Here is a 24,198-nt window from a genome sequence, read left to right as displayed (position 1 = left end):
TTTTTTCCTGTATTTTTAATACTTTACTCTCTAATTTTTTACAAACTCCATGTAAATTTATCTTTTCAATATATTTTTATTTCTTTTTATTTAAGTTTCTTAATAACTGCAAAATCAACCCAAAAGAGTCAAAGTTTTGGGGACGTAGGGAGTACGAGTACATAATTTGCGTCTTTAATCATTCAATAATCATTTATTGTAAATTTTGTAGTATCAATATGATTGAAAAGGAATTTGGTTTGCTTTAGTTATTGCTTTAAATTTCTCTTAAATGCTGCCTTCAAAAAAAAAAAAAAAAAATCTCTTAAATGCGGGAAATTGCTTTAGTTATTGCTTTAAATTTAGGAGGTCACATCAGTTTGATTTAATAAAAACTCTTTATTATTCGTCCTATTTTATACTCCATACGTATACTTAGGGTCTGTTCTCTTCCGTTGAAATTCAGTTCAGCTCAGTTCAGTTCAGCTCAGTTCAGTTCAGTTCAGCTCTTAATTTACGTCTAATGATATTGCTAATGATATAAAGCCAAATTTCATTCTTTTAAGCTCTTACTACGACGACGACGACGACGACGACGACAACAACAACAACAACAATAAAAACAACAACAACAACAACAACAACAACAACAACAACAACAACAACAACAACAACAACAACAACAACAACAACAACAAACAACAACAACAACAACAACAACAATAATAATCAATAATAATAACAACAACAATAATAATCAATAATAATAATAATAATAATAATAATAATAATAATAATAATAATAATAATAATAATAATAATAATAATAATAATAATAATAATAATAATCAATAAGTAATAAATAATAATAATAATAATAATAATAATAATAATAATAATAATAATAATAATCAATAAGTAATAAATAATAATAATAATAATAATAATAATAATAATAATAATAATAATAATCAATAAGTAATAAATAATAATAATAATAATAATAATAATAATAATAATAATAATAATAATAATAATAATAATAATAATAATAATAATATGTACATTTGTATGTACACATATGTATAGTAATAAATAATCAATAAATAATCAAAGATCACTAATTTGTAGTTAAAAATCACTAATTAATAAGTACAGTTCAGTTCAGTTCAGCTGAGTTCAGTCAATCGGAACAGGCCCTTAATTGCAAAGAAAATGCTTAAGAAAGTGATTGTTATTCATTGTTAAAATCTAGTAATTACGGGTTCGTTTGGCATTGCTGTGGTTTTCTGTTTTTTGGTTTTTTGTTTTCTACAAGTATATGATAAGTGTCCCATAATGAATAAAAAATTATATAAACTTATTAAAATTATGATAATTTTAAAAACCGACAACAGAAAAATGGAAACACCTTTTTCTTGTTTCCTGTTTTTGGTTTTTGGTTTTCAAAAAAATAGAAAACTGAAAACCAAAACTGATGCCAAACAAGCCCTACATTGTTTGTTTTTTCAAAACTAGTCATTACATTTCCCTTTTTTTTAAAAAAAGAATCTAGTAATTACATTTCCCTCAAAAAAATCTACTCTGTAGTAATTATATCATTCATCAACTAGTAATTTTAATAACACAATTTTAAACAAAATAGACAACAATATTTTTCATCCAACCAAATCTTTTTGCTTTTGGATACTGAGTATCTCATTAAGAACCTGAACCAATTAATCTAATTGTGTTTAATCACTACGGATTTATTTACATTACCCTAATTATATCATATGTAATGTAATTAATTTAATTTTAACCGTTGATTTACTAGACCAAGCATATTTTTATAGATATACATCACACAATAGAATCTGATCCTGCCATAAATTAATTGAAATATTAATTAGCAGATGTGTCACTCCATTAAGAGAAGTACGGAGTATATTACATTATATTACATATAATCAAATCAGCATTATATTGTTATTTTTTGGGATTATAACCTTTGGTTGCTTCAAGTAGTTCTGTAAGTCAAAGTGAGATAATCTAGAAATATATACATTGTATTTTCAACCCATATTAAGATACAACTAGATCACTAAACATTACGGTATATTCTTTTGGTAATTTTTTTAATATTTATTATGTCTTGTATAGGCTATGTTTAAATTCATCTTATTTTAGAGCACATTTAAGAAAAATAAGTTCAGATATTATTGTTTTATTTGCGATTCTTTACCACATTATACTTATAATACCATATGAAAAAGGATTATTAAACTCACATAAATAAAAAATATTTCCGAAGTATCTCACTTTGATTTTGCACTATTTACACACATCAATCAGAATAATATTTTTTCTTTATACATTAAGATCAAACGTAGTCATACAAATACTTTTTAGATCCATATCTATGTGTAGATAGTTTACAATTATACAAATGCGATATATAAGACTTCGTGTTTGTAATTTTTTTTTTTTTTATTGATAGTTAAAAGTATTATTTCGTATTAGTTAAAGTTTCATGTTGATAAATATGCCGATAAAATAGAGCACTTAAATCAAAGATATTTTACCAAAAAGGCTAATTTGACAAAAATATTTACCAAAACGACTACTTATTAAATTTAATTCCAAAACTAGCTAAATTTTTGTAAGGTTATTATCCATTTTTTTTTTCTTTGAACCGATTTGGTTCACTTAATTGATTTTTTTTTCTTTTTTATTTTTTTTTTAGGATTTTTTTAAAGTTAGAAAATTTGACAATGTACAAATATACGGAGTATGTAAATAGTCGCGGAAATCTTAATTTCGATCAAAAAAAAAAAAAAAAAAAAAAAAAAAAAAATCGTCTACAGTGTATCACAACATTCTGAAATTTCAAGTACGTGCTTTTATCTTCCTATCCCCCTTGTAAGTGCAATAGAAACTTTGAGTCTATTCCTTAATATATTTCTGTCTTTATTTATTCATTAATAAAAGAGTTGTATTTTTATTTTATTTAATTTTTTTTTTGTTAATTAGATGTTTGGAACAATTTTTTTAATTGATTTTTCTTTTTTTAATTTTGCAACTTTTTAAAAAAATTGAGAATTATTGCAAATATATTATGTTGAATGTTATTTGTCAAATTAATGGGAATTTTAAACTGTGGCATTAGAATTTCTCAAAAAAAAAAAAATTAAAATAAAAATTAAACTAAAAAAAAAAACAATATATATTTTTATTTTTTAAAAAAAAAACCATAAAATGAACCAAACCAAAGGAATATGAAAAATAAATAATTTCCTTCTAAGTCAATAATTTAGCTAGGTTTGAAATTAAAATTTAAAATTTGCCGTTTTAATAATGTAAAACTAGCCATTTTGATAAAAGATCCTTAAATAAAAAATAAAAATACAAAGTGGAGGAGTAAATAATTAATGATTAATTGACGTCTCTAACTTTTTTTTACTATTACCCCTTCTTAATTATTATGACGGTTTGCGTTGAAAACACCATCCCGCCACACCCGATTCTTTCCACTTCTTTTCTGAGCATCTGCTACTAGTACAAGTTTACAGCTATTACACCAAAGATTACCTATTAAACTATTTCAATTAAAGTACTATCCAAAGTTCAACCATTTGCATTTCACACTCTTCCTTTTAGCTACCATATCCTACCTCCATCATGAGACAACTTAGAGAAAAGTTTCCATAATCTTCACCTTTGATTGCTTCATAATTACTACACATACTCGTTTCTCATTTCCTGTTACGTACGTCTTTGTCGCCTCTAGGTTATACTTGGGTAGTTCTATTTTGATTTTGTGGTCTGTGAGGATAAATCTGAGCTTGGCTCTGATACCACTTTGTAACGAGTAATAATGATTACAGGAAAAGACATATACGATGTGTTTTCCGCAATCACCCCACTTTACGTGGCGATGATTCTAGCCTATGGCTCGGTCCGGTGGTGGAAGATCTTCACCCCGGACCAATGCTCAGGAATCAACCGTTTTGTAGCAGTGTTCGTCGTGCCATTGCTTTCCTTCCACTTCATCTCCACCAATGACATCTACAAGATGAACTACCATTTCATTGCCGCCGATTGCCTACAAAAGGTGGTCATCCTCACCGCTCTCAGCTTATGGCTTATGATCACCAAGAAAGGAAATCTAGAGTGGATGATCACCCTATTTTCGCTTTCGACGTTGCCTAACACCCTTGTGATGGGGATCCCCCTTTTAAAGGCTATGTATGGAGACTTTAGTGGTGGCCTTATGGTTCAAATTGTGGTGTTACAAAGTATCATTTGGTACACCCTTATGTTGTTTTTGTTCGAATATAGAGGTGCTAAGTTGCTCATCTCCGAGCAGTTCCCAGAAACCGCTGCTTCCATCACTTCTTTCCGTGTCGAATCCGATGTCGTCTCCCTTAACGGCAGGGAGCCTATACAGGCAAGATATCCTACCTACATTTTTCAATGCAACATTATTATTTTTCTTTGTTAAACTACACAATTTTTTTTATGTAATAATATACTACCTCCGTTAAATTTTAATTGCTATAAAGGAATTTTTTATGTCTCACATATACTTCCTTTTTGTTGCAAATAAAAATTAATGAAGGTAATAAGATGTATAAATGATGATAATATCGGTAAGTTAATGAATACAGGCAGATGCAGAAATAGGAGATGATGGTAAACTACACGTAGTAGTAAGAAGATCAACAGCTTCAAGTATGGTATCAGGTTCTAATCACAAATCACACCTCCATTCATTAACCTCGATGACGCCGCGAGCATCAAACCTCACCGGCGTAGAAATCTACAGCATACAGTCCTCTAGGGAGCCAACTCCTAGAGCCTCAAGCTTTAATCAAACCGATTTCTACGCCATGTTCGCTAGCAAGGCTGCGAGTCCTAGACACCCGGGTGCAGGGTACCCCCAAGGTAGTGGGGGAGGGGACGTATTCTCTCTACAATCTTCTAAGGGACCTACCCCTAGAACATCAAACTTTGATGAAGAAATGATTTATAAACAACAACAATTACAACAACAGCAAGGGGGTGTTGGTGGGAAGAGGAGGATGGGGAGGAGTATGAGTGGAGAGTTGTATAATGGCGGAGGCTCGCTACCGCCTTACCCGCCTCCTAACCCGATGATCGCGGGACCGACAAGCTCGGGTGGTGGTAGGAGGAAGGATGGTGGTGGTAACCCGCCTACGCCGCCGAATAAGGACTTGCATATGTTTGTTTGGAGCTCTAATCAGTCACCTGTTTCCGAGCATATGAAGAATAGTAATGTCATGAATAATAATATTAGAGGTGGTACTAATGATCTTGGGATTTTGGATTCTTCTAAGGCTGTTCTTCAACAAGAGATTGCTGCTGCTAGAGGTAATGCTACATTAATTTAGTTAATTTGATATAAAAAAGATAGTTTTCTATATATGGTAAATATGTGTTGATTGAAAAATGCAATGTTATTTTACTCGGGATGTCAAGTTAATTATAAGCAATTGTTATGATATAGGATAATAGGATGCTAGTTCAAGATTTGAGATTGAGTTTTATTTATATTAATTAGTAAAGAGTTAGGTTAAGCTACAAATTTTGAGGTCAATTGTATATTATTGTATCTTTTGTGATTAACAAATTTAAAGTCTTTGATCATTTAGGTTAAGCTTGCTAGGGAGTACTAGATTGGTTTTTCATAATAATGAAAGTGCTAGCATTCCAATTAAGGTTAAGTTGATCCTAATCTCAGTTTATAAATTGGTAGACCATTAAAATATTAATGTTGTCACTTCAAGACATATACTTGTAAAAAATAAGTTGTTGGGTGATCATCAATTATTATTTTAATTTTAAAATTAAAGTAGTTGTAATATGATACTACCTCCGTTAACTTTTATTTGCAACTTTGGGGTATTATTTGTGAGACATAAAATATTTCAAAGTTGCGATAAAAGTTAACGGAGGTAGTACTTGAAATAAGTTCGTGGTAGTAAGAATACTTGTACATCGACTCTAACTCCAGTCTCCAAAGAAGATCGATTTAATTTGGTTGTATTTATTATTCACATACAGTACTTTGGTTAACTTTTTAACACGAATATAAGATGACTAATAATAGATTAATGGTCATAAACATTTGTGTTGCTTGTTGTCACACAATCAGCTGGCATGAACAATTTTCAAGAGAACTTGAGCCCAACAGGGAAAGAGAATGGAGACAAGGTGGAAGGGGACCACGAATTCAAATTCCCGACGACGGGTTCGCCGTACCAGAAGAAGGTGGTGGATGACATGGAAGAAGGGAATGTGGTGGAGAGGAAGCATCAAATGCCCCCTGCTAGTGTCATGACTAGACTCATACTTATCATGGTTTGGAGGAAACTTATTCGTAACCCCAACACTTATTCTAGTCTTTTAGGCTTAGCTTGGTCTCTTATATCATACAGGTTTGCACCTCCTCTCTTATACGTAGTACTTAGTATTATATACTCGTAGTTTTATTATGAAGTATGATAGTATTATTTATATTACATGACTTTATGATAAATTGGTAGGTTATGTTTGACTTTAGTCTATTTAAGTTGAAATGAAAAGAAAGTCCTTAGCTTGTCTATCGTTTATAAAAATGAGTTTTGTCTTTTCGGGGTTGAAGTTATGTTACATAAGGGTATAAACTATAAAGACATAAAGTAATTTGTTTAATTTACTTGGTTACGGAATTTGGTTGTCATATATGTGGATTTTTAGTTTCTTTTACTAGTATTTTTTTTTTTTTTCATTTGTCGAGGGATGATACACATATCTTTGAAAGTAAAATTCAGATTTTACTTTTAATAACATTACATAAGTAGTTTCTGACATGCGTATCGAACAATGTATAAAAAGGCTCAAGGCGCACCAAGGCGTATTGGAGTATCTTGCGCCTAAGGCGCGCCTCAGAGCGCCTTGGTGTGTGTGCCTCATTAAAGTGAGGCGCAGACAATAAGAAATAAAAAAATTCTGAAAAAAGCTCTTGTTGCGCCTCAGGCTGCGCCTAGGCGCGCCTCTTTGCGCCTTAGCTGTGCGGTGCGCCTCATTAAAGTCACCTCGCCTAGACCATAAAAAGCGTACCTCAGCGCCTAGGCGTGCCTATGTTTTTCAAACACTGGTACCGAGTACATTGCATCTTGAATAAATAATCTAAAAATGCCAAGAATCCCTAGCTTTTTTTTGGTGCAAAAATAAGTTTACAGCAAGATATGGAGTAAATGGACACTATTGCCGACTTGCCGTAGCAAAATAGTTTGCTAGTATTGGAAGCATTTTAAATGTCAACTATATTTTTTATCCTCTATTAAATTGAGTGCAATTTTGTTGTCAATTATTGCTGACTATTGTGACTAACATAAATCAAAACCAACTAACAGGTGGAACATCGAAATGCCCACAATTGTGAAAGGATCGATATCAATTTTGTCGGATGCAGGCTTAGGAATGGCCATGTTCAGTCTAGGTACCATTACTTTTACTTACATACACTTCCTTTTATAATTTTCAAATTCTGAGTATGTTACCGTTCATTAAACGTATGTAGGTTCATCCACACTTAGATGGGGCCTAAGGTCTAATTATATGAAACATTCTCCGGTAGATAATTGATACAGAGAATGTGGACGACTAGACCCAAGAAATGCCTCGCGCTTACATAAATATTCATGGATCAGATACACATGCACGCAAAAAAATGAACTTGTACTTGTATTATATTAACATTGACAAACATTTAACACAGAAGAGTTGAAGTGAAAGATTTTAGGTAAACGACTAGATGGTCAAATAGCCAAACTGTTTAAGACTTGACTTATATAATAGTCATTTTTGTTAACTAAGTATGTCGGACCATTGATAATGTATCCAACAATCTTAATAATAAGGTCTAGAGTATAGAATTATGAAATTAATCTTACATTTTTTCCAATGTCTTATGAATATTGTGAATGAATAGGGTTGTTCATGGCCTTGCAACCAAGGTTAATAGCATGTGGAAAACGAGTGGCTACATTTGCAATGGCAGTTAGATTTTTGACTGGTCCTGCTGTTATTGCCGCAACTTCTATCGCCATTGGTCTTCGTGGTGTTCTCTTACATATTGCCATTGTTCAGGTAGATCTTCGTCTTTTTCTTAGTCTTATACTATTTTGAGTTCAAATACCAAGTAATACGTAGAGGTACTCACTCCGTTTTTTTTTTAATGTACTCCATATCTTTTGGAATTGAAACCCTCAAGATTTTTAATGAGACACAAAGAAACTTAGTTGAACTAATCTACATATCCAATACTCCTATATATAGTCCTATGGATAGGTGTTGGTCACAATTAACCATGTGTTTTAATAGCAATAGGGTTTTAAGAGGGAGGGGATTGAACGAGTATTCGTAAACTGATCTTTTATTTATTACTTTGTCAAAGAATAACAGGGGGTCACATCCAATAGTTGTGATTAAATTTTAGGAAAATTTTTAAATTACCACCCAAAAATGTAACCATTTTCAAACTAACCACCCGTTTAACTTTTTATTTTAAATTACCACCCCTTAAATTAAATAAATGCTCAGATTACCACCCATTTCAAAAATCCGATGGATTTTCCGTCTGTGGGCCCGACTTAAAGCTTATTTTGATCTTTTGAATTATTTTTTCCCCGATTTTTCTCTTTAAAAACGCTCTCCTAACTTCAATTCTCCTTTTTCTCTTTGAAATTTGGTAGAATTTGGTGAAGGAAATGTGAATTAAAGTTTAGAAAGCGTTTTTAAAGAGAAAAATCGGGGAAAAAATCAGTCAAAAGGATCAAAATAAGTGTTAGGTGAGGCCTACAGACGGAAAATCCACCGGATTTTTGAAATGGGTGGTAATATGAGCATTTATTTAATTTAAAGGGTGGTAATTTAAAATAAAAAATTAAACGGGTGGTTAGTTCGAAAATGGTAACATTTTTGGGTGGTAATTTAAAAATTAACCTAAATTTTATGTACATCATTTTTGTCATTTGTCGCTCTTTGCGCTAGAGACACAAACATGACTATAAAAATTCAAGATTGTTTTTTAACTAATTGATGGATGGTTTTTGTTGGCAGGCTGCTCTACCTCAAGGAATCGTGCCTTTTGTATTCGCAAAGGAGTATAATGTCCATCCCGATATTTTAAGCACAGGGTAAATTAGTTAATTTATATGAAGTATATAATTTCCTACTGTTTGTGTGTTCTTTTCATTTAATTTTAATTGACTACAATACATCTAAGCATATAACTCAAATTTGTATGTGCAGGGTTATTTTCGGAATGTTGATTGCGTTACCAATTACAATATTGTACTACGTGCTTCTTGGACTCTAAATGTAGAGGCATGAATGTAGCTAGGTTAGTAAGTTTTTGGGTCAAGACAAGGCATCAAGAGCAGAAGAAATGATACACCAATACACGTACGACAGCGGACACATTGATTAAAGTTGAAGATAAATTGGTATAACTAAAAGTTTTAAAATTGAAAATAAACAAAATTTAACTACAAATTTTACCAAAATTGTCCGAAATATAGTGAAACATTTTTTTGTTATCTTGGTCTTATAGATTGGTTACTGATTTATGTCAAGAACACTATATACAAGTGTAAATTTAGTGGTTTAATTAGAAAGTAGGTGTTTTGGAAGCTATAGAATTGAATGATCAACAGATTGAAGTTCTCCCAGCAAGTTAGTGATGTCTTCTTCTATTGTATTGCAATCTGAGACTACTAAAAATTCATTAATTTTCATATTATTTACATATTTCCTCTCATTCTTTATTGTTAATAGGTTCTTACTAAATAAATGTGTATGGACACAATAGTTTAATCATTGTTTATTTTGATGATGAAAAAAAAAAGTAAAAATTAAACTCAGTAGTAGCCCCCCCCCCCCCCCCCCCCCCCCCCTTTTTTTAGGGGAAAAGGAAATCATATTACTTAATCAATCTACCACAAAATGTTCAAAAGATCCAAACTACCGGTTCTAAAATAAAACCTTACAAAAGCAAATAAAAGCCAAATACTGCTGAAGTCTAAACTGAATCCACCTCTAGTCTGACAATCTAAGAGCGTAAAAGGAACATAATCAGATGCAGCTTTCCAACATGTCATTCTCATAAGCGTTCTTGGCACAAGGGGGAACAAAGCTGTGCTTAATAATCTTCTCATCCATATCAATCGCCTGTTGTGCCAAATTATGAGCAACCTCGTTAGCTTCTCTTCTCACATAACTAAACTCGAATTTGCAGGAGTTATTGAGCAATTCTCCAATGTCACTAAGAATAGTTGCTAGCTCGTGCATATCCTGCTTGTGTATGTTCTCCAAAGTCTTTTTAAGAGACTGCGCATCAGTCTCCACTGTGACTTTTCTGAGCTTCTCGTTAATAGCTAACTCCATTCCTCCTTTAATTGCTAGCAGCTCTGCTTCCTCTGGATTTCTAGCCTTGATTTTCCACGAGCCCCCTGTCATCCAGCCAGCATATAAATCACGAATGACAGCTCCAGCCCCTGCTTTATCTTCATTTCTCCAGGCCCCATCAACATTAAGTTTTGCCAAGCCACTTGTAGGTCTCTCCCAGTGAGTGTGTTTCCTGTGCTCCCCTGGTTTCTTCCCCTTGTCCTGGAAAATATTAGAAGCAGCCACCAAATCCACCATAAACCTATTATACATAGTAATAGGATGAACCATAGCCAGCTGAAAAACAACATGATTCCTAGCCTTCCACATATGCCATAAGGCTACAACATATATAGTTTTCTAGTTTTCACTAAGCTGCAAGTTATAACAAATCCAATCTGCCCAATCTGAGTTATAGAAGGTACGGTAACAAAAGTTTTTATCCAACTTGTTTCCTTTGAGAATTCGAGACCACAACACCTTAGAGTTGATGCAATCCCTAAAAATATGAAGGTGGGTTTCATTGCCAAGCTCACAACGAGTGCAAATGGGGTTAAAATCAGTAATTCTTTGCGCAAGGACAGAAGCAGTTGGAAGAATTTGGTGGCAAGAATTGCAAAGAAGCATCTTGTATTTGTAAGGGGAGTTTATGCGCCAAATTTTAGCCCAGTTGATAGGGATGAAAGAAGGATGGGTGGTGAAGTTTGAAGCCAATCTATAAGCACTTTTAATGGTGAACCTACCATCTTTTTCTTTACCCCAACAAATTGTGTCTTTGACAGTAGCTCTCAAAGTTAAAGGAATGCATTCAATGAGGGTGCAAATAAAATCAGGAATTAAGAGTTTGACCCTTCTAAGATCCCATCTACCCTCACTAATAATGTTGCTAACTCTCCAATAAGCAATATTATCCGGAATAGGCCTATCAATCAAGAGATAAATAAGATTTTTCCCAACCCAATGATGGTACCAAAGGCTTATATCATCCCCATTTCCCACTCTATACGAAAGTCCTTTAAGAAGAATATCCTTGCCTTTTAAGATATCTTTCCAAAGAGGAGAATCGATTTTGTTAGGGATGCTATCAAGAAAGGAAGAATTTTTTAAATATCTAGCTTTAAGGACCCTCACCCAAAGTTTATTAGGATCGGTAATAATTCTCCATCCCAGTTTTGCCATAAAAGAGGTATTCCAAAGTCTCAACTTCAGAATACCAACCCCCCCAAACTCAAAGGAAGACAAATTTTGCTCCAACTAGTTCTAACAAGATAATGGGATCTATCAACCTTATTCCAAAGAAACCTTCTACAAATTTTCTCAAACTCATCAAGAATCGCACAAGGAATAAGGGTAGTTTGCATTGCGTAGAGGGGGTAAGAATTAAGAACCGATTTGATCAAGGTATTCCTACCAGCCATATTAAGGAACTTGGCTTGCCACCCCTTAATTATATCCTTTGTCTTGGTGAGGAGATCAACATAATCCGCCTTTCTAAGCCTGTTAGGGCTAATATTAATTCCCAAATACTTCCCAAAAGAAGGAGATCCTTTGATGTTGGAAGCATTAAGAATAGCAATCTTGAGAGAGAAGCTCATTTTTGGTGGAAAAATGACTTTGGAATTAACTTGGCTTATGAAAAGGCCCGACTTATTTCCAAAATCCAAAAGGGTATCTATAGGGAATAAATTTCAAGCGTTAACCTCTAGCTTGAACCCCACTGTGATCATACACTAAAGTACGGTGGCGTCCAAAAGGGAAGAAAATAGAGCAAAAGAGTCGCCAACAAGTTTTAGGAACTTGTAAACCGTTCACGAGGTGAAGGTTACACCCCTTAACGATCCAAGAGATCGTCAACTCCATAAGGTCTTGAACCAAATAAGGGTTCGGGGATGAATGTACAAATCCAACCTAAAAGAGATTGAATCTGCCCTAATAATAGGTCTCTACTTTATTCTGATCGTATTCATGTGCGCTTTCTGATTAACATGCAATCAATAGGTTAACCCTAAACCTTTTTAATCTATGTTGGTTGAATATTAATGCACAAATAAACTATTATTGGCGATCACTTGAATTATAATCACATTAACCCTAAACAAGATTATTAATTATCTTATTAAGCGTGATTACAAGTACCAAATTCCCTTTAAACATGCATAAAAGCGTGATCAAGCAATAAAAATAAATATCAAGCAACATAATAAATAATCAATATCATAATAATCATAAATAATAATTATAATAATAATAATATCATCATAAATAAAATAATCATCATCAAAATAATAATAATAATAATAATATTCATAATCATCATAAATTATAACAATTATAATCATAATCATGTTCATGTTAATATTAAAGCATAATAATTGCAAGATCCTAGGCATGATACTAACAAGATTAATAACAAACCCTAGCATGTCACTAAACAATAAAAATCAAATCTTTAATCCTAACATGATACTAACAATCATAAATATTAGGAAGAACATAGGAAGCATCGTAACAATCATATTTAACATATTTGATATTATAACCTTTTCCCTAAACATGATACTAGGAATATCATAATAACAATATAAACATGATTTCTATATCATAATATCAATTAATCAATTAAAGTACTTACTTTGATGCTTCGTACCTCTTTCTAATAACAAAATACACACGTTAGTAACTTCAAGGAAAATAATAAACAAACAATTAAATTAAATAATTTAAAGAGAGATTTGGGACCAAACCTTCATAAATTAAACCTTTCACGTCTAGGGCGAAGGCAACTTCGAATATGGCTAGGTGTTTCTAAATCTTGTGAATGCGGAATTATTTATTTGAGAAAAGGCTAGTTTAGAAAAGAGAGAGAGAATAATCAAGAAAATCTTGATGAGAGTTGGTGAATTGAAATAAGAATTGATGAAATCTGGTTCCCGAAAACGGAGTTTTAATACGTTATTTATAGAGAAAATCAGCCAAAAAGATAAAATTAACAAAACAGAGTTTGGCGCACGCAAAACAAGGTTGGCGCCAGGCATTGGCCGTTGGCGCCAGGCGCCAGGCGCTGATTTCAGAAATTCATGCGTTTTTGTTTTTATCATATATTTTGATCCGGAAGTCCAAATAAGACATATAATATGTCGTTGGAAAGATCTTAAAGTCTACTTTCTAACCCAATTAAAATCAGATTAAAATATTTTGTATATAAAAAGATATGGCCAAAATAGTGGAAGAGTGTCAGTTTTGGATAGAGTTTCATGTCTCATTCATATCATTTTCGTTATAACTCGGATTTAATATTATAATATATCATTGGAAATATAATTTCAAGATCTATCCAACCATATAAAATTTGGATAAATATTATGAGGCACGAAAATATAATCTGAATATATTCCACTTCGTACAAAACAAGGATTCTTAAAAGGAGTAGTTTTATTCAATTTCAAACTCTTTAAAACATAATTATCAATCCTAACTCCATTAGGATTTAAAAGAACCTTCTAGAGTATTCTAAAAGACTATAATCAATCCTAATAGATTTAGGAATGATAATTAATAATAGGCCCTCCTCTAGATCATTGAGCCGCATATAAAAACCAAATCGGGCCTAGTTTAGTATTTTGGCCATAACTTCCTCGATATTCATCGGAATTGGGCTTATAATATATCGTTGGAAAGGTCTTTTCAAACCCCATCCAACTACACCATTATTGGATCCTTATCATGGACCAACAAAACTGGATTGACTGTTTTCTTAAAATAAGTTTTCAAAAACAGAGAGAAGAGAAAAGAAATTAAAACTTTCCGCAACACTAGACTTTCCACACTTTCGCTTCATTCGATTATGATTCTACGTGAAAGGTATAGTCATCACCGGGTTTGGTTTTGGGGAGACACAAATGGGTGTCTACATTATCCTTTATGACATTTACATTTTCAATTGAAGCTTTTTCAAAAAGAAAGACGTCATCCGCATAAAATAGATGTGAAAGGCTAACCTCTCCGCCTATGTTCAATCATGAGCGATAGTCTTTCAAGACAAAGAACAAAAATGTAGGAGGAGAGTGGATCCCCTTGTCTAATTCCCCTAGAAGGGGAAAAACTCCCCGTGATATTTCCATTCCAAAGAATAGAAATGGAAGAAGAAGTGATACAATTTAAAATGAGTTTGACAAGGGTATCCGGAAAATTCATACCCAACAAGGTTTCCCTAATAAAACCCCATTCCAAACTATCATAAGCTTTAGAAATGTCAATTTTAAAGGCCATAAGTTTTCTTTTACTAGCTTTCTTAAAGAGATGGGCTACCTCCTTAATATATAACTAGTACATTTTCATCAATGGTTCTACCCTCAACAAAACTTGATTGGACATGATTTAACAAGATCCCCAAGAATTGGTTTAATTCTATTAGAGATAATTTTAGTGATCAGTTTGTAAATGGAGTTACATAACCCTATCGGCCTAAATTCACTCATGTTGGTAGGATGGGAATTTTTAGGAATTAAGGCTATGTAAGATTCATTTATCTCTTTAGGAATGTTACCAGATTCAAAGCAAGAAACAATCAAGGAAGTGACCGAGGTCCTAATGGTATCCCAATATTTTTTGTAGAATATTGGTTGTATTCCATCAGGGCCCGGGCTCTTCATTGGAGCCATAGCCTTCAAAGCTCCTAAAATTTCCATTTCAGAAACTTTTCTGCATAAAACTGATTATCAGCATCACTAATAATTGAGTTAGGCAGGAAGTTTACACATCTAGGCTACGACTTTTGCTTCGAGGAGAAAATATTTTTAAAGTAGTTAACGCACAATTGTTGAAGCTCTCCCTGATCCGAAACCCACACCCCATCATCATTTTTAAGACTCATGATTTTTCCCCTACTATTTTTAACCCTAGCAAGGATGTGAAAGTATTTTGTATTCCAATCCCCATATTTACGCAATCAACACCCGCTTTTTGAGCCCAAGTGATCCTTTCGAGTTTAAGAATATTATTAAGTTGGTTGAGCAGATCCTTCTCCAAGTTAATCAAGAACCTAGAGTATCTATTACACAAAGCTTTTTGAATGCCTTCAATTCGAGCAAATAATAGCTTTTTATGTTTAAGGGAAATATTAAAAGCATTAGCATGCCAGTTTTTAACTTCCTTAATAAAGCTATTTTTTGACCTAATAAAATTATTATTTCCTAAACCCCACGCATAGTTAAAGAAATCTTGAAAATTAGGGTTTTCTATCCAAGCTTCTTTACATCTAAACGGATGATTGCCCTTAATTTTAATAGGATTAGAATCAACCAAAATTGGACAATGGTCGGAATACGTCCTAGGAAGATGATATACCTGAGTATTGGGGTGACTCTCCATCCATTTTGCATTTTCCAAAGCTTTGTCAAGTCTTTCTCAAATCAAGTTTAAGCCTTCCTGTCCGTTGTTCCATGTAAACATTGGGCCATTAAAATTTAGGTCAATGAGACCCTCCATTTCAACCCATTCAGCGTACACTTGGCCTTGATTATTTGTGACAGGGCGACCTCCGACTTTTTCCGATTGACGAGTGATCTCGTTCATATCACCCACCACCAGTCTGGGCGTCTGAGAAGGCGGAATACTGTCCATCATACTATTCCATAGTTTTTTTTGTCTCTAGTTGCTGAAGGTGCATGAATTCCCGTGACTAAAGTTTCCTCCGAGTAGGGGGAAAATTTGAAGAGTGCGTGAAAAACGTGCGGAGGCTACGTTACAAAGTCAACCAAAAAGGCTGGATTTTTCCACATCACCCAAATTCCCCCTTTTAATCCATCAGGTTGAATAGTTCTGTGGTCCTCGAACCCTAACCTCCGACTTGTGTTAGCAGCACATTTATTAGAAGCTTTTGTTTCCAGTAAAATAAGCACTTCGGGGTGGTGAGTGTTAATCACCTCCCTAGCATGAGGAATGAAATCCTTACTAGCCGCACCTCTTACATTCCAAATAATGATCTTCATATCGACTGTTGGGAATGTAATGGCTGGAAAAATCCCAAGTTTCTTTGCTCTGTCATTCATTTGCGGAAGAATATCCACCTAATCCTTCCATAGGTGTAGTTTCTCCATTGCCCACACATCCTCCATTGACAAAGGAGAAGCATTCAACCTGATTTCTGGGACTAGATTCCCTGTCGGTACATAATTGAAATTCAGTGACGCTCCCACTACTTCCTTCTGTGGAACTAAAACAACGAGGAGACTTGATGGTTCCATTAAGTTTATGTGGACGTTTGCGAATTGCATATGGTAGGTCGGGGGGCTTTTTGGTGGTGGCTCTAGCGGAAACAACTCCGCTCCGTAATCTGATTGGGATGGGGGTATGTGTTGCGCCAATATTAGCCTCAACCCCTCCTTCATTACATTGAGTCGTTCCGTCTGAAGAGGTCGAGTTGCTAACACCGGCCAAAGGGTTGGGGGTTGATAATGTGGGGAATAGATGTTGAGTTTGAGACGGCGGTGAGACCTGGCAAAGTGAAGATGGCTGCAAGTTCCTGTCCTGGTTCGATGTTAGGGTTTGTGGCAAGACGGTTGGTGCTATTTGTTGAAGGTTAGGTGATCGGGTCAGGAACCGATTGACTATTGGGAAGGATGATTGAGGGTGAGGGTTGGTGTTGGTCACTGACATTTGCAGCATTGGGTTTCGGGGCTAAGTTTGTTCCTTCTGATGGCTCCGAACATTCTCCATGGGTGGACTCAGAGAGATTCAGGAATGTTGAAGGCTGGTGAAAAGTTAGAGAGGGAGTTGAATTGAAAGATTGTAGGGATGTTGGCAGAGAATTAGGTTTTTGAATAGCAGAGGTAGGTAAGAGTAGCCTTGGGAACTCACTACCTTCCTATTCATGATTTTCGATGTAGTTGTTTTCTCTTCAAGAATTAATTTCTGAGAGTGTATAGCAGTTGATTTGTCCTTCCCAATATTGTTGCTTTCTTCCAAATTAATTTCTCCTTCTACAGTTAAAACATTCCATTGAGTTTTTCTAGATTGTTGTTGGCGGCTCACTGGTTCCCCATGCTTCTTCCCTTTATTTTCTTTAGTGATCCTCTGACTTCCCTCTCCCTTACCAACTTTGCCCTTTTCATCCTTTTTATATATTTTTTTCCTCGATGCCGCCAAAATCCAAGGCCCATACTCTGCTGATTTATTTTGTGTTTCGTTGCCTTGTTGTAACATTGTTTCTTTTGCTAACTTATCTCTCTTGCACGCCTCATTGTCTATATTATCCCCTGCGGCTAAAGCTACCCCTGTTTCGGCTAGTTGAGGCATGCACATCTCTGCTGGTGTGGTCACCCTGGGTGTGGATGCCCCTAGCTTCTCTCTGTCGATGCATTGTTCCTTTGTGTGACCCACTCTTCCACATTGGAAGCAAAGGAGATGAATTTTTTCATACTCAATTTTTTGCCAAGCTTTACCCACCCAAACTCTTGTGATTAAGGGTTTTTTGAGTTCGATTTCTATGCATAACCGAGCATATCTACATTTGCTTATTTTATCCGTCGAGTAATCAACTCGGATAGGCTTGCCAACCACCCCTGCTATTTCATACAATGCATCTTTTTCATAATATTCCACAGGAAGCTCTGGAAAACGGATCCAAACTGACATAGAGTGGAAACTTTCCGTGGATGGTATGAAATTTGGCCTCCATTTAGATAGCATGAGATAGTGATCTAGAAGAAACCAAGTGTAGACACCTAAAAATGTCTCCCCAAAACCAAACCCGATGATGAACAACCTTTCACCGCCATTATTGGTCGGGTTGAGTATTTAATTCTTGGAGTGCTTAAATCCATATTTCCATTTCATAAACCAACCCAACTTCTAGCCCATTTCCCCAAACCATAACTTATTTTCCTCTTTTTCGTGCCTTTAAACCCAAAATAATTCATTTCGTGTCCTTTAAAATCATTCATTTCGTGTCCTTTTTATAAAAACGTTTGATCCAGTTTATTTTGGTCCATAATCTGGGTCCAATGATTAAATATTTGGATGGGGCTTTAAAAGAGATTTCCAAAGATATATTATAAGCCCAAATCCGAGTTATAACGAATAAGTTATGGCCAAAATATTAAACCGAGCCCAAACCGAACCTAAGCCCACCAGACCTACGACCCAATGATCATGTGGAGGGCCCAAATTATTTAATCCCATTCCTAAACCAATTAATATTAATTAGAATCTTCTATAAGTTTCTAAAATATCTTAATTATCCTTTTTGAAAAGATAAGATTAAAGGGTTTGAATTTGAATAAAACTCATTTTTTTTAAAGTCCTATTTCTATCCGAATTGAAAGACGTTCAAAGATAGACATATATTATTTTCGTTCCTCATGTTTTTTATCCAAATTTTATATGGTTAAATATCCCTTGAAATTATATTTCCAATGATATATTATAATATCAATTCCGAGCTATAACGGAAAAGATATGAATAAAATGTCAAACTCTATCCAAAACTGACACCGTCTCACTATTTCCGTCATATATTTTATTATATAAAATATTTTAATTTTATTTTAATTGTGTTAGAAAGTAGAATTCAAGAGCTTTCCAACTATATATTATTCATCTTATTCCGATTTCTGGATCAAAAGATATGATAAAAACAAAAACCGCAAAAACTGCTGTCTATCGCAAGAGTTTTAATCCGATTCGAACTCGATCTTTTCTTGATTCTTCGCCCCCTCTTTTTTCTCTATAAATAGAGCTCATATCTTCCCTTTTTCAAGGATCAACAATCTTGATCATCAAATAATTCTCTTCTCCCTCTTTAGACTAAACACTAGCCATCCCCATTCTTTCACTATTTCTTCCTTTAAGCACTCCAAGGAGTCCATACAATACCTGAAGTTCTATACTTTAACCAAGGCGTGATAGGTAGAATTAACTGAGGATTTGGACCAAATAAACTCTACTTTTAATTTAATTTAATTTCCGTTTGATTTATATTTTTATTGAAATTACTAACAATTTATTCATGATGTAGCAATTTAAAGGTACGCGCGGAATGTGAGTAATTAATTAATTTAATTACTCCTATTTTTTTTTCTTATTGCTAGTATCATAATTAGGTTATTTTATATTTGATTTGATTAATGTTATTATTGTTATATTGCTTCCAACATTAATGTTAATTCTATTATTGTTACTATGATCCCCATATTGCATGTTAAAGGGAATATGTAATTAAAAATCACGACTAATAAGATAATTTGGACAACCGGTTTAGGTTCCTTTTTAATCTTGTTGTTTGATTCAAGTGATCACAAATATTTTAGAATTATGTGTTGCATTAATATTCAACCAATTTAGCTAAATAATAGTTTGAAGCGAATTGAATATTTTGTTTGTATGCATTTGAGATCGCAGGAATCACTTTTCACTATAAGAATCGAGTAGAGGCCAATACGGGCGAATGTGACTCCATGACTCACTTCGTACCATCATCCCCGATCCTCCTTTTGTGGTTCCGAACCATATGGAGTTAGTAATCTCATGGATTATGAATGGGGTGTAACCTTCACGGGTCAATCGTTGTTGTCTATCGTTGTCCCTTTATCGTGGTTGCCTTTTATGATCCGTGAACGGTTTACAAGTTCCTTAAAAACTTGTTGGCGACTCCCTACTTTCCTTGTCCCTAATCGTATTATGTCACTTCCCACTTCCTATGAGTGCCAAGCATATTCACACATGCTTTAACGTAGGCGCACTTTGAGCGACGCCTACACCAAGGTCCCCCGAACAAAGCTTTCTCTAAATCATCTTGCAGGCTAAATCTGAATAAGTACACCCCTTTATCCATCTCAATTGTCTCCAATCCTCCTCTTGGATTCCACATACGATTAACTCTTTGTCCCATGAATTCGGCCCTTACGTTAATTCCCAAACATTTGATCAATGTCAGTTCCCATGGCTTGCGTAATGCTCTAATTTTTTCTTTTGGGAACTTAACTGAATTCTATAGGTTGTGACATCCTCTTCCCCATCCTCCCATTCTAATGAGTTAATCATTATTTTCCTTGCTTCCGCAAACCATTGTGATGACTTAACCACTGCTTCTCTAAAACTGGTGGTTCTAACTTCCTTTTGACTCTGATTCTGCATCCCTCAAACTTGTCTTGCATCAGCCTTGAGCATCTCAGGGAACTGGGTGGAATCTTTTTCATGTGGTGGTTGCTCGTCCTCCTCCATGATAGTATCCCTTTCCTCTTCCCCTGCGTTACTACCTAAATTATTCTGTGGGCATTCAGCAGCTGGATGAGCTTGCTCCTCATTTAACTTCTTAACTGATCTTTGGATTAAATCCAATTCTTCAGCTGATTCCACCTCCATTTCTGAAGAAGAATTCATTGACATGATCTGCTAACTTTTGGAACAAAAAAACTCACTTAAACTTGATAACTTGAACGAACAATTGACAAATTAAAGCTAATACAAATGCTTTAGAATGAAAAACCTTAAGAAAAGAAACGCTCGCTCTCGCCGGAAATGAGTTCCCGGAGCCCCAATCACCAAGGTGACGAGGTTATCCCCCGATGACTACGCTTCTAGATAGAGAGAGAGTTATACCAAAATTAATTTAGTAGCCCCTTTATGTAAAAGGCATTAAGTTTGGATTTATTTATTATTATTATTAATTTAATATAAACATCAAAACACTTTCAATTTAAACTCTTTAAGATACCCAAATTTTAAAAAATTTGGGGGTGTTTGACAAATAGTTTTTTGCCTAATTTTGACTTTTTATTTTGGTCAAACAACAAAAAAATACGAGTATGTTTGGTTATTGGCTTTTAAGCTGACTATTCAACCAAAAGTTATAAGCTAATAGTTTTAGGATCTGTTCGGCAAAACTAGTTGTATTTGTTGGCAATTAGCTTTTAAGTAGCTGTTAGTTTTAGGGGTAGCTGTGACCTGTGAAGTAGTAGCTGTTAGAGGTCAGCTGTGAAAGTAGCGCTTCATAAAGTGAGTGTTTGGTAAAAGTACGGATTGAAACTATAAAAGACATTATTATTATTTTTATTTATCATATGTTTGATAATTATAAATATTATGTGGTATAATATATAATGCTATTAAGCAATCAATTTAAAAAATAAGATAGAAAAAAAATACTCATTATAATGAAAGAAAAGAAAAAGAAAAAAAAGGATATGGAGTAGAAAACTTGATATTATGGTTGAATGAAACAAATAATACAAAGTAAAAAAGATAAAAAAAAACTAAAAAAAAAATACTACCTCCGTAATTATTAATTATGCGCAACTTTGGGGTATTATTTGTGAGATATAAAATATTCCAAAATTGCACATAATAATTAACGGAGATAGTATGTTCATTAGAAAAACTAAAATAAACAAAATAAATAAAACTGAAAAATAAGATTGAACGCTACTTTAAAATTTCAAAAGCTTTCAACAACAGCTACCTCTACCTCTAGCAGCTAGTTAAAACACTATTTTTCCAAACACTAATATTATTTTAAGGTAGTGTTTTGACTAGGTATAAAAGGTAACAACTACCTTAAAAGCTAACGGCGAACAGACCCTTGGCTTTTTCTATTGACTTTTAGCTTATTGGTCCACTTTATCATTTAATAATCAGTTAAATGCCACAATTAATTTTGGCAAAGGGCGTGTTCGACACTAGAATTAGTAGCTTTTTGACTTGGTCAAAACGCTATTTGATAAAAATTAAGGATGTTCGGCAAGGTAGTGATGACCATGAAAGTAGCTTTTAGTGTTTCAAGTAGCTTTTGCCAAAAGTTAAAAGTTCTAACGTCTGAATAACTGTGGGATTTTTTTTTTTCGAAAATTAAGTGTAGAATTTTTATCCAAAATTTTAGGAAATAAAATCCAAATTTGTTTTTTAACCTTCAATTTTGAAATACTGTTCTAATACTTATCAAAATTTGGAAATAAAATCCAAATTAGAGCGATTTCCTTAGATAATGTTAAAAAAGAATAAAACTCTATAAATACGCTACATTTTAATAAAATTCCCGGTGAACTGTCCACGTCATCTTTTGTAAACTTGATTTTTTAAAAAAAAAAATTAAAAGCTTGAAACCGCTAATTCAATTAGCGGTTTATTTAACTAAACAACTAATTCAATTAGCGGTTTATTTAACTAAACCGCTAATTCAATTAGCGGTTTATTTTTTCACCCACTTACTCGAGCAAGCCAATCAATATTACTGTACATAAAACCGCTAATTCAACTAGCGATTTTACATTACATGAAACCGCTAATTCGGGTTCGTTTGGCATTACTGTGGTTTCCTGTTTTTTGGTTTTTAAAAGTATATGATATATGCCTCATAATGAATCAGAAATCATTTAAACTTATTAAAATCATGATAATTTTGAAAACTGATAATAGAAAAGTGGAAACACCTTTTTCTTGTTTCCTGTTTTTGGTTTTTGGTTTTCAAAAAAGCTGGAAACTGAAAACCAAAACTGATGCCAAACAAGCCCTAGAGGTTTTGTTTTTAATTTGGCAAAAAAAAAAAAAAAAAAAATTACACTTGCTGATGTGGATAGTACGTCGGGAATTCAATTAAAATGTAGCGTATTTATGGAATTTTGTTCTTTTCTCACATTATTCATGGAAATCACTCATAATATAATTATAATTTATGCAATAATGAAATAATAATTTTTTATTCTTTCGGAAAAAAAATTTATTATTTAAAAATATTTAGAAAATCAACAGCTAGTTTACCGAACACTACTATTAAAAATTAAAACATTCACAGCTAACAGCTAGGTGTACAGCTAAACATGGGCAACGGGCCGTGCCGCGGTGGGGGTCGTGCCGTGCCGTGCCTGAAGTTGGCACACCCCAGCCCACGACACGGCACGACCCACATGCCTTGCGGGCCGTGCCGTGCCGGGCCGCTGGCCAAACCGTGCCATTTTAATTTTTTTTTTTAAATAAAATAAATGTAAATAAAAAACGATATATATATATATTTTTCAGTACAACTTAATTTTATATAAATAATGTGATTAATTTATGTTTATGTTAACGTTAATATGTTTTGTTTTTGATTTTTTGAACAACTTTATTTTAATTTGGGTTATATAAATTATTTATCTAATTATGTTTAAGTTATATAAACAAATAAAAACAATTTTATTAATTTAGCAATTAACAACAATGCATATAATAAAAAAAATATACGAGTGCGATAATCTGAAAACACAAAAAATTGAAGTATAACTTATTTTACTATATGCTGGTAGCCGATACGATAAATCAATAATACAAAAAAATTAATGATAATTAAAAATCGTACGTGCCTTGCGGGCCTCGTGCCATGCCGTGCCGGCGTGTCGGCCCACGTGCCAGCCGTCGTGCCTCGTGCCGTGCCCGTGCCGGATCCCAGAATTTTGTTCACGGCACGGCCCACGGCCCACAGGTGGGCCGCCGTGCCGTGCCGTGCCGGAGACCGTGCTGTGCCGGGCCCGTGCCGCCCACGTGCCGGCACGGCCCGTGCCCATCTTTATGTACAGCTGACAGCTACTACTAGAACTAACATCTACTACTAGAACTAACATCTACTCACACAACTACTTTTGGCGAACACGCCCGAACACTTTTATTTGTAAACAACTAGATTAAACAAACAACTTAAAAAGTCAATCCATACAACTAATAGTTCTAGCCGGTCAAATCAACCAACATCGAAAATCCTAAACAACCCCTTTATGTTCAATCCAATTCACATTACAATTTTTTTTTTGAAAGATT

General features: G+C 33.9%; 1 protein-coding gene across 1 annotated transcript; it reads left to right on the top strand.

Annotated features, from left to right (window-relative positions):
• The first annotated feature begins 3,736 nt into the window (after positions 1-3,736).
• On the top strand, positions 3,737-9,785 carry LOC145634664 (auxin efflux carrier component 2-like). Its single transcript, XM_081686064.1, has 7 exons — positions 3,737-4,408; positions 4,629-5,352; positions 6,137-6,419; positions 7,380-7,465; positions 7,958-8,115; positions 9,088-9,164; positions 9,280-9,785. The coding sequence occupies exons 1-7, from the start codon at positions 3,836-3,838 to the stop codon at positions 9,344-9,346; spliced, it is 1,968 nt and encodes a 655-aa protein (XP_081542190.1). The 5' UTR covers positions 3,737-3,835; the 3' UTR covers positions 9,347-9,785.
• The last annotated feature ends 14,413 nt before the right edge of the window (positions 9,786-24,198 follow it).

The sequence above is a fragment of the Chenopodium album genome, chromosome 6 (genome assembly GCF_948465745.1).
Source record: "Chenopodium album chromosome 6, dcCheAlbu1.1, whole genome shotgun sequence".
Classification (NCBI taxonomy): Eukaryota; Viridiplantae; Streptophyta; class Magnoliopsida; order Caryophyllales; family Amaranthaceae; genus Chenopodium; species Chenopodium album.
This window is presented reverse-complemented; position numbering and strand designations above follow the sequence as displayed.